This window comes from Myodes glareolus, chromosome 4 (assembly GCF_982192425.1).
Source record: "Myodes glareolus chromosome 4, mMyoGla1.1, whole genome shotgun sequence".
NCBI lineage: Eukaryota > Metazoa > Chordata > Mammalia > Rodentia > Cricetidae > Myodes > Myodes glareolus.
The window spans coordinates 63,941,349-63,952,574 of record NC_142029.1 but is presented as its reverse complement, the minus strand read 5'-3'; the positions used below and the strand labels follow the sequence as shown (position 1 = coordinate 63,952,574).

At 46.6% G+C, this 11,226-nt stretch overlaps 1 protein-coding gene across 1 annotated transcript; it reads left to right on the top strand.

Annotated features, from left to right (window-relative positions):
• Positions 1-446: 446 nt before the first annotated feature.
• On the top strand, positions 447-2,168 carry LOC125389100 (U8 snoRNA-decapping enzyme-like). The gene is made up of 3 exons (XM_048417516.3): positions 447-726; positions 821-1,090; positions 1,885-2,168. The coding sequence occupies exons 1-3, from the start codon at positions 586-588 to the stop codon at positions 2,074-2,076; spliced, it is 603 nt and encodes a 200-aa protein (XP_048273473.1). The 5' UTR covers positions 447-585; the 3' UTR covers positions 2,077-2,168.
• Positions 2,169-11,226: the final 9,058 nt, after the last annotated feature.

Sequence of the window (11,226 nt, the reverse complement as noted above, 5' to 3'; positions counted from 1 at the left end):
TGTGCCACCACCACCCAGAAAGATTTGTATTGGCAAGTGAAAGATCAAGGGGCAGGCAGGTTTGTCTGGTGAGGACTTCGTGCTGTTGACACCTCACACATCAGAAGAGACTAGCAGAGACTAGCGACTAGCGAGCTCTCTGGATGTTTTCTTTTTCTTTCTTTCTTTCTTTCTTTTTTTTTTTTTTAATAAGGTCAAAAATTCACTCATTCTTCCCACAGCAACCCCAACCCCATTCTCCAGTCCTATCCTGACCAAACCGGCGGTGGCTCTCTCAGCACGCTGCTCCTTCAGCTCTCTACACTGCTTGGTAACTTGATCTGGCCTAACATAGAAAACCTGAGACCCGCAGCTTTGTAGCCCTCCTAACTATGACTTAGTACATACAGCAGCCCCACCTTTAGTCACGCCCTGGTCTGCGGCCCAACCCTGAGGAGGAAGCTTTCACCCGATTCGCTGCCGCTGTTCCCCTAGCAAAGCCCGCACTGACGTCTCCTTCTGCTCTGCTCATGCACCCTGCAGGCATTGGTGGTCTAGGGTAAGAATCTTCTGCCGAACCACGAGAGTGAACGAAAGCAAAGATCTATGGCCACGACTAAGAAAGTGGAATTGGCGGAAGCCCTGGCCCTGGGGCCCACCTGGCGACATCTTTGTTACGTGATGCTGTATGCGCCCGATCCAAGGAAGCTCTTCGGTGACCGCATCCCACTACGCTATTCTGTACTGGTGAGGAACAACCGCTGGCTGCCGTAGCTCTGCGCGCCCTTCCTGGGGCTCACCGTTCTATCTCCCAACTAATCCCCATTCCCTCCTCTCTCAGATGTACATGCGCTTTGATGGACGACTGGGCTTCCCTGGAGGTTTTGTGTCCGATCACAGCCCCACCCTGGAGGACGGGTTGAATGAGGAACTGCTGAAGAGGTTGGGTGAGGGTGTGTCCACTTTCACTGTGGACCACGGTGACTACCGAAGCTCCCTCGCCCATGCCAAGTCGAAAGTGGTGGCCCACTTCTATGCCAAGTGTCTGACCCTAGAGCAGCTCCAGGCTGTGGAAGCCAAGGCACCGCTAGCCAAAGACTACGGATTGGAGGTAGGGCTAGTCTGGGATCTCTTACCCCTACCTCCCTTCCCTGTGGTCCCTTTTCAAGGAAAACCCCTTGGGAGGTCTTGGTCTCTGGCCATTATGTCCTTCCCAGTGTACAGGACTAGTCAAAACTCTAAACATCTTCAGGCTGGGTAATATTATTGGTATGGCCACCTATGAAAGTGTTAGACACACACACACACATGCACACACACACACACACACACACACACACACACACCATGACTGTCCTCTGCAGAGATTTTTTTCTAGAACACACTCTCCCAAGTATAATAACGATCAGGCATGATACCACAATAGCAGTTTGGGCCCAGGGGAGTAGGGGCACGGGTATATACATGGAAGGGATTCTCCAATTCTGGCAAGTACCAAACTCCTGGAGAGAAGGGGAGAAGAGACTCCTGCATTCGCACTGGCAGCTCCCTAGGGAGAAAGCAACTTGGAGACTTCCCTCCGACAACCTTCCTTCAGAAGGCCTGTGAATCTGCAGTTGTCTTGAGTTCCCCAGCTAGGCCTACACAGCTAGAATAGAACTCCTAATGTACAGGGCTTTGCCTGCATCTGCCATGCCTGGATTCAGGCCACAGGATAGCGTTGTAGATGGGATTAGCATGAAGATGGACCCAGCATGCCTCGGGGACCTTTGCCTGTACAGGGTTAGAACCAAGGGGCCTCACAGAAATATGAACCCTTGGTACTTGTTCTACAGGGGTGTCTGCTCTAGAAACCTTGCTGCTGCGGTGAGAATTATTTCTTGACCTGTTTGCTCCCCTTCACAGGTCTTCGGCCTGGTGCGGGTGCCCCTGTATATCTTACAGGATGGCGTGGGAGGCCTGCCTGCCTTCCTAGAGAATTCTTTCATTGGTGCTTCCAGGGAGCAGCTTCTGGAAGCCCTCCAGGACTTGGGAATTCTGGATCCTGAAACCATCTCAATCGTAAAGGAACGAATTATACAACAGAAGCTGAGATGAGAGACATTGGTTGTAGGAGTCTGGGGGGGAGGGGGATGTTTTCTGGGCCTGAGAGATGGTAATGGATACCAGATTAAAAGGCAGAAGTGTAATGCAATGTGTTTTTAACAGAAGATCTTGCCTTATGGCATCAAAATCTACAGTCCTTTGCAGGGGCCTGAACATGTGAGTCCCTCCCTATCCATGTGCACACAGACCCAGGGGACCCCAGATATGTGCATGTGCCATCTCCCTCATGTCCACTTTAACCAGAAACCAGCATCCCCACCTCCTTGCTAAGCAAGGGAGGGTCCTTCCCTTTTTGTAATGCTGCCTTCTATTATCCAGCTTCATGTTCGCTGGAGGAGCAGAGGCAGGGGATTTCCCCTTGAAAATGGCTTCACCTGAGACCCCACCAAACCAGCAGGTTCCATAGAGTTGGGAGAGGCCTTAACAAGCTCTGTCCCTCCCTTTCTTCCCCCATCAACTGAACATAAGGGCCAGAAGGTGGAGGCGGCTTCTTGGCTTGACTTTGATTGAACATAAAACCTCTGAGTGTTTTGTCCTCTCTGGAGAATTAGGAAGGGAATTGACCCAGCCTGTCTTGCCTGCCGTGTTCAAGGAAAAGATGCTGTGAATGGAGCCTCTGGGCTCTTAGGCTTTCCATGCCGATGCCTGCTACCCGGTGTAGTAAGAAGGCAGAGACTCAGCCCTGCTGGTGAAGACTCCACAGTGTGGTCAGCAAACTTTTACTGAAGGGCCAGATAGTGACTTTTAAGCTTTGGGAGCCACACATTTTTCCAAATCTGGTTTTAGATGATTCTATGTTTTGAAAAGGCTATATGTTCAAGTATTGCATGGTTAACGTTTGTGCATTTTGTGTAGTGGCTAAAGGGTACAGCTTTCATGGATGATCACACTCCATTAAATCTTGGTCTGCTGTTGTTTGCATTGTATCTACCCTTCTTGCGCTTAGACACTTACAATTTCCCTGGAACCCCCGCTGTAATATTATTGACAGATGGTCCATTTTGTCATAAAGAGGAATTCGAGCAGTTTTCCCAAAATGTGAAGATTTAGTTACCACAGCGTGAGTTGTCATAAAGTGAAGACAGTTCTAGAAGTTTGTCTTTTCCTGGCATGGTTGCTTGCTCTGTGGTTTCCTATATGTGCTGATGCAGCAGGAGCTGCTAACCCGAAGCTGAGCAAAAGTCAAGCGCTGTGCCTTCTCGACGTCACAAGCTCTAGAACCATGGTTTCCCAGTATTCTGTGTGGACTAAGACAGCCTTGCTTCATCTTGCATATTATACATTGTGTTTTATGGCCCAGAATTTGTAAGCATTTTAGTCACATTTATCTCTTAAAATGCTACTTTAGTCTTGTATTGTTTTCCTGACTTTCTAGAATTGTGTGTGTATGTTTGCTGCTGGGTTTCCTTAAAACAATTGTTTCCTCTGTTAGGCAATTCATAAATCTTCACATCTTTAGACTTGGTTATGATGTTTTGTCTTTTGGTTTTGGTGGGATGTGTTTTTCTGTTTCTTGGGCCAGCCAAGACTCAGGGGTAAGTAGGGTGAAAGCCGTTTGTTGATGGTGGGGTATGATGGCTAGTTTTTGTTTGTTTGTTTTTTTTTCAATTTGACATAACGTCATCAGAGAGAAGGGAACCTCAGCTGAGGAAATGCCTCCATAAGATCCAGATGTTCTTAATTAGTGCTTGACAGGGGAGGGGTCCAGTTGGTGTTTTTGGGTTGTTTAAGAAAGGAGGTTGAGCAAGTCATGGGAGCAAGCCAGTAAGCAGCATCCCTCCATGACCTCAGCATCAGCTTCTGCCTCCAGTTTCCTGTTGTGCTGGTGACCATGCCAGAGGAGCAGCAGGTGGCATTAGAAGTTCAGGTGTCAGCCCAAGAGGAGGAAAATCCTTGATGGGTAACTCTTAGGTAGGTAAGGCCGTAAGACCACAGACTCCTGAACATCTTTTGCTTCTCCTGTGCCTTTGCATGTCTGCCACCTCTATCTTTCTCTGGTATCTGGGATGGTGTAAATGTGTGTGGGGAGATCCCCACTGTCTATAATGTAGTGTGTTTATCTCATGGAAACATCCTGTTCTCCTGGGCATTTTTACCTGTGGATTATTATAAAGGTGATTTCTTGCTAAGCTGTACTGTCTAATTGATAATGTTAGTGTCAACAGAGTCTTGATGATTAAAACTAAAACAAGGATATGTCACACAGCTAGAACACATGAATTTCTATTGAGGAGTCATACGAACTGTGACTTAGGTTAATTATTTTTTTTTAAAAAAAAATGAGTTCCAGTAGTCCAGCTTGTTTAAATTCTAATCTTAATGTTGGGAGATGTGTTTACAGGTTTTGGGGTGCAAGATAGTCGAAACAAAACTTTGAAAATAACTTGTTTAGAGTACGATGTTTTCATCAAATAGCTTTGAGGTGAAAAACCCAAGAAGACAATCTAAAGTTTTAGGAGGGCATATAGCTTAATGAGGAACGTGTTAAGGTCAGGAACCAGAACAAAGCAGCCCAGTTACCGTTAGCTGACATATATCTTTCTGGCTAGGATTGGTGGTTGATGACTAAAGGTGATGATTAATTCTTTATACCCATTTCTGCCCTCCATATCCTAATAGAAGAAACTACTGATGTGTGCATGTACTTAAAGGTTTAAGGTAGTGCTGACTGATTCTTTTCCACATATAAAAGTTTAGGTGTGTGATTCCTTTAAGATTCCTTACAAGATTACCTTTCAAGATAAGCAGTGAAGTCATTGACCCTTTCTTTGTAACTGCAAAATGCAGCCTGCCAGTAAAAGACCTGACGAAAACACCTTGCTTGCCAAATGGTTAATCTATAACAAGCTGCTTGAATATGAATGTGTGTAGGTTCTTGGGATAACTTGTCTTTCACCTGTAATATGTAAAATGTTTAATCATGGAAGGGATATGGAAGACATGTTGTATTTTTAATGTTTGTTTTGTATTCATTGTAATCATTCACTTGAAAACCAGAATGTAAACACATTGCAATTTTATATTGCCTGAAAGATGTTGCTGAGGTTTGTAAGCTGTCAAGGAAAGGATAGCGTTAGAAGGAACACATCAAGAATGAGAGAAAGAAATCACCAGGAAAATAAAGAATAGAGAATGCAAAAGAAGAATAAAGAAAAGGCCGGAAAGGAAATCATTAAGAGAGAGTGTGAGTGTCCTTTTCCCTAACCCCCTCAGATAGAAAGTCTAATGTGTGCCGACTCTGTGGGTTTCCCTTGAATCCTGTGCTGCTGGGGGATGGTTACTCAGGCAGCAGAACTGTTCTGTTTCACTTCCTGTCCTAGCTTCCTTTGATGATAATAGAAAAGTGTAAGTCAAAGAAGCCCTTTCTTCCCCATGTTGCTTTGGTCGTGGTGTTCCATCTCAGCCATGGAAACCCTAACTAGGATGTGGGGTAAGTGGTGGGCCGGAGCATTAACAAAGATCTGTAACCAGATTTGACTAGATCAAGATCCAGAAGTAGATAAATTCTAATATTATTACACATCAGTAATAAAGGGACAACAATGTTAGAAAACTACTGCAGGATCCCCATGGTACAGGACTATGGAGATTTGAAGAGAATGGTCCCCATAGACTCATGTGTTTAAGTGCTTGGTCCCAACTTAGTGGAACTGTTTGAGAAGGGTTAGAAGATACGACCTTATTGGAGAAGGAGATGTGTCACTGGGAATGAAAACCCAAATAAGGCCCAGTCTCTGTCTCCATCTCTGTCTCTGTTTCTCTCTCTCTCTCTCTCTCTCTCTCTCTCTCTTTCTCTCTCTCTCTCTTTCTCTCTCTCTTTCTTTCTCTCTCTCTCTCTCTTTCTCTCTCTCTTTCTTTCTCTCTCTCTCTCTCTCTCTCTGCCTGCTGTCTGCAGACCAGGATGTAAAGTTCTCACTACTGCTCCAGCACAATGCCTGTCTGCTTCCTGCCTTGATAATCATGGCCTAACCCTCTGAAACTGTAAGCAATCTCCCAATTCAATGCTTTCCTTTGTAAAAGTTGCCTTGATCTCTTCATTGCAATACAACAGTAACTATCACAAAGATTACTTGGGGAACATCCTAGTGATGTTTCAAGGAAGTATTATGTGGATATGGAGGGACTCAGAGAGCAAGGAGACAGGGAAAGTTACCCCCATAGTTTTTATGGGAGAAGGTGGTGACCTGGACTAGGCAGAGGGCAGTGGAAATGGACAAAATTATCCATACAGAGGGAGGTCTTGGAGCTGGTGTTGGCAGGGTCTACTGATCCCTGTAGGAAGAGACCAGGTAGAAGGTAGAGGGTTCTCAAGTTTGTATCTTTAGGAATTCAGGTGACAGGAAGCCTGCTGGGTAAGCCTCATAGCATACTGTTGATGGAATTGAGTAGTGGGGTCTCAGAGACCCCAACTCGTGACAAATAAATACCCTGCAGAAAAGGCCTTACCTTAAAGGTTCCATAACCTGCACAAACAGCAGCAGCTGGAGGCCAAGTGTCTGAGCCTACCATGGCAAATAGAAGCATTCTGGTTTCTCTCACTGTTCTAGAAGCGTAAGAACATGGCTCTTATATGTGCTTTGCATCTGGTGGGGGCATTCTTACCGGTAATGATGCTGTCCTTTTCCAAAGTGGCACACAGCATGCCATGGAAAGACAGAGAAAGCTTGTCAGAGAGCAATTGTTTTCAGAACAACTCCACTTGACAAAGAGCTCATTAATCTATCAGTCCGTGAGTAGATTAATCTCTCCTGATTTAGGAGAACCTCAGAAAATTCTGTCTGATCCTCATCTCCTCCTCTTCCTGGGGGGGGGGGGAGTAATATCTCACCATGTAGCCCTGGCTGTCCTGAAAGTTGCTATGTATACCACCCTGGCCTCGAACTCTCAACTGCTGGGATAAACCGTGTGCACCACTATGCCTAGCCTGATCCTACTTCTTTATATCTCGCATGAGGATTACTTTCAACATGAATTTTGTTGGAAGCATACAAACTTTGACTGCATAAAACAATGCACAAAACTTTCATAAAGTTGACTGGAATTATTTGCTAAGGTTTGTCCACTGATGACTTGTGGTTTGTATTCTGGAGACTTAGCCCTCACTATGGAAGTTTTGAAAGAGAACCTTTAAGAAGTATAATGATAGTTGGACAGTGGTGGTGCATGCCTTTAATTCCAACACTCAGGAGGCAGAGGCAGGCGGATCTCTATGAGTTTGATCTATAGAGAGAGTTCTAGGACAGCCTGGTCTACAAGAGCTAGATCCAGGACAGACTCCAAAGGAAGAAGGAAGAGGAAGAGGAAGAGGAAGAAGAAGAAGAAGAAGAAGAAGAAGAAGAAGAAGAAGAAGAAGAAGAAGAAGAAGAAGAAGAAGAAGAAGAAGAAGAAGAATGATTAGGTCACTGGAAGAATGAGGCAGAGAAAGGCAGGTCAGTTCAAAGGTCACACCCAGAAGAGATTATAATGAGGGACAATCGAGTCACCAGTTTCCTGTCACTAATGTGGGGATGGAGAGCGGTTAACTTTGTGAAACAACTTGACAATGACGTGGCAGCTGGATGTGGAAAGGGTGCAGTGTGGTGGGTTTAAAAGAAAGGAGTGTTTGGTTACAGAGAACCTGGGAGATCTTAGAGAGTCCAGGTCCAAGTGAGGGTACAGGATGGCTGGTCACAGCCAAGGGTACTGCTGTAAAGATTCGTGGGTAATGGGGAGGTAGAAAGGAAATGAGCAGTCGAGGGAATACTGAGATCAGGAACTGACATGTTAGAGAGGTCAGGTGAACAGGGCGATATCCTCAGTGACCAAGAGGAGGCACAGAGACAATTTGGCAGCAGAAGGGGAAAGTGGCCTCGCCAAGACATGCCCTCCCGGGACAGGATCTCTTGAAGGAAGGAGGGTAGATAGAGGCCTGAAAGAGTAATGCAGGGTCATGAGCACTCCAGCAGGGCCCCAACTCTTGGCCTTTCAAATATGGGGTAGATGATCAGAAGCAGCTCGAGCGTCTGCGCCTAGAAGGTTCAATTGCTGTGTCTTATCTCCTGATCTAAGCCAGATCTAAGGGTCACATGTCATCTGGCTAGTCAAAGGGAAGGGACCCGTGTGTGTGTGTGTGTGTGTGTGTGTGTGTGTGTGTGTGTGTGTGTGTGTATCTTGCCAGGGACCCAGCCTGTGCCAACTACATCTAGGTTGACACTACAGAACCTCAGCCACTTCTGAAAAGGACGTGAGGATCCCTGGGCAAGGACATAAAACCACCAGCTGCCTCCCAGCTCAGACTATGGGTCTGCAAGGAACACTGAATCCAGAGCCCATACTTGCATACTTGGAGGTTGCCAATATTTGTTTTTCCAGTTCCCATGATGCTCTGCTGTAGTAGGGTAAATGTTGTTGTAACCATGCTCCCCGACCTCCTTGGATACCTTCAGTTCCACTTTTTCCTTGTACGACACTGACTTGGTTTCTGTGCTCTCTGGTACTAGTGAGGGGCGGGTGTCTATAACTCCCCTGCCTTCTCTAAGAAGCATCCCTGTCTCCCAGGCAGTGGGGGCCTTCACCATCAGCCATCACACACTGCCATGACTTGGTCCAGGAGGTGCCTGTCTGGCAGGAGGGAGAGAGGCAGGCTAGACTGTGCATGTCTCCTCTCACCTGCTCCCATCCTGCTGGGGGATGCTCAGCCAGGATGGAAAGCACACAGGACTCCCTGTGCCCCTTTAAGCACAGTGCTCTGGGGAGGGAAGAAGATGGGAGCTCCTGCAACCTCCACCCCTGCTCCCAGCAGGGAGGACCTGCAGCTGGGCCCTGGACTTCCTTATCTCAAGCTGGGGGTTGTGATTCCTGGGGAGAGGGTTAATGGAGGGAGCACTTGGCATTAGCTTTGCTCAGATCAGCCAGCACTGTGTCAGCACAGGCTGCTGCTGCTCTTTCCTGGGAAGGAGGGGGCCCTGGTGACCCTACCCCCCCCCCACTAACACACATTGATGCCTATCTCAGCAGAATCAGCAAGAAGTTTCTACTTCTCAACATTGCGTATTCCCTGTTTGCAGAAATCACTTTCAGACTTCATTTTGTCCTGAGCCCAGGTCCTTGTCAGTTGCCAGGTGTGAAACTGCTGTTTCCTGGCAGGACCATGTGGGGAAGGAGGGTGGTCTCCTGCCAGTGAGCTTGGGCTCTGAGGGAGGCTGTGAGGAACAGATGGGACAGTGGGAGTGAAGTAGGAAGGAGGTTTATTGCGCAGAAATTATCTAAATCCTGTACCCCAAATATTCCAGTGTGCCAGTGAACAGAAAAGCAAAAGTGAACAGGGAATTTCACCCTTGATAACATTTGCAAGGAACATCAGAGCTTGAGCCGTCTGGAAGATGCTGGGTGTGGAGAAGACGAAAAAGTGGAGTATTCTGTTTAACACAATTGAAGTAGAAGGGTGTCGGCAGTGCAGGGAAGGAATGTTACCATTCTTCAGGCCATAGAATGTCACCAAAGAGAAACAGTCCTCTCTTCAGACCTTCCAGGTCCCCTCTGCCGGGTATAATCCATATGGGAGTTCACTTTCCTTGCTGTAGTGGGCACAATCTGTCAGAGACACCATTGGAGAGTTTAACGACTAATGTGCCCCTGCTGGTCCGTATGCCTGTCTTCACTTTCAGACTCAGAATCATGAACTAGTGAAGGAACACTGGGGACATGAAAGACACAGTAGGCTCCTCCAGAGCCAGCCCCCGGCTGGAGGAGATCTATATTCCAGACTCATCCCCAAAGTATAGCATTCACTCTAATCAGTGGAGCAAAACCAGGGCCACCTAGACCCAACCTTGACCCTTCTCTGTGGACTGCTGGCCAAGATCTTGTCTTCCCCTCAGCGTGGCAAACTCTACATGGGGCTCGCGAAGTATAAGCAAGAAATACAAGTGCAAATGGGACATTCTAGGCAGGAAGTGCTGTTTGGATCCTCATGTTCTCCTCCCTCTAGGGCTTCTAAAGGCCCCACCTGATAAATTGACAAGCACCCAGCAGCTGTTCCAGGCTGTGGATGGAGAAAAAAAGTCTATGGAGCAGGAGAGAAGGGCAACTGAATGATCTCATGTTTGAGAGACAAGGAGTGCACCCCAATCACTACAAATGCATTCTGGGGCAGCCTCACCATTAATTCTAATCGTGTATGTGTACCACTTCCACCCACAACATGCCCACAGGGCTGGGTGGCGGGGCATCAGATTAATGGATTCATCAGGATCCTCTAGTCTGGCATGCAGGGACGGAAGGGAATGTCTGCTTGCTCTTAGCTTTCATGAGAGATTTGGGATTTACATCCTTTGTAATAGATGTAGACTGGCTAGTTTATGTCAACTTGTTACAAGGGAGAGTCATCTGAGAAGGAGGGAGTCTGAGTTGAGAAACTGTCTAGTAACTCTGGGGCATAAGCAAGCCTGTAGAGTATTTTCAAATTACTAATTGATGTGGGAGCTACTATTGTGGGTAGTAGCAGCCTTGCCTGGTGGTTATGAATTCTGTAAGAAAGCAGGCTTAGCAAGCTATGAGGAGCAAGCCAGTAAGCAGCACCCTTCCATGGTGTCTGAATAAGTTCCTGCCTTCAGCTTCCCACCCAAGTTGACTTCCTGCCTTGGTTCCCCCTCATGGACTGTGTTTTAGGATAGGTTAGTTAAATAAACTTTCCTCCCCAAGTTGTTTTTGGTCACGGTGTCTCATCCCATCAATAGAAACCCTAACAAAGATTTTGGGTCCATGGAGAGCGTACAAAGATAGGAACAGACCACCAAAGTTTAGTAACCAGAAACAAACTTTATTCCAGGAAAAAATAAATAAAAAAATAAATCTCCTTGGGACACAAAAATCTTATCAGCTAACTGAGACCACACCCAGAGGTGGATCTGTAAGGTTGTAGCAAAGGGCAGCTGTCAAACCCTCCCTTTTTAGATTAAGAAACAACAAGCATTAGGCAGTAAGAAAGGAATTTTTATAATCTTGTGGTGAAACATAGACACAAATTGCCCTTCTTTGAGATTTCCATCAACAGGGTTTTCAGGTAAGCTAGTGTTTGTGTTTAACCCATTGTTTTCCCTGGCGTTCCCTGACAGTGTTTACCCAGCTTCTGCACCTCCCCGACACTGCCAGTTTCTCATA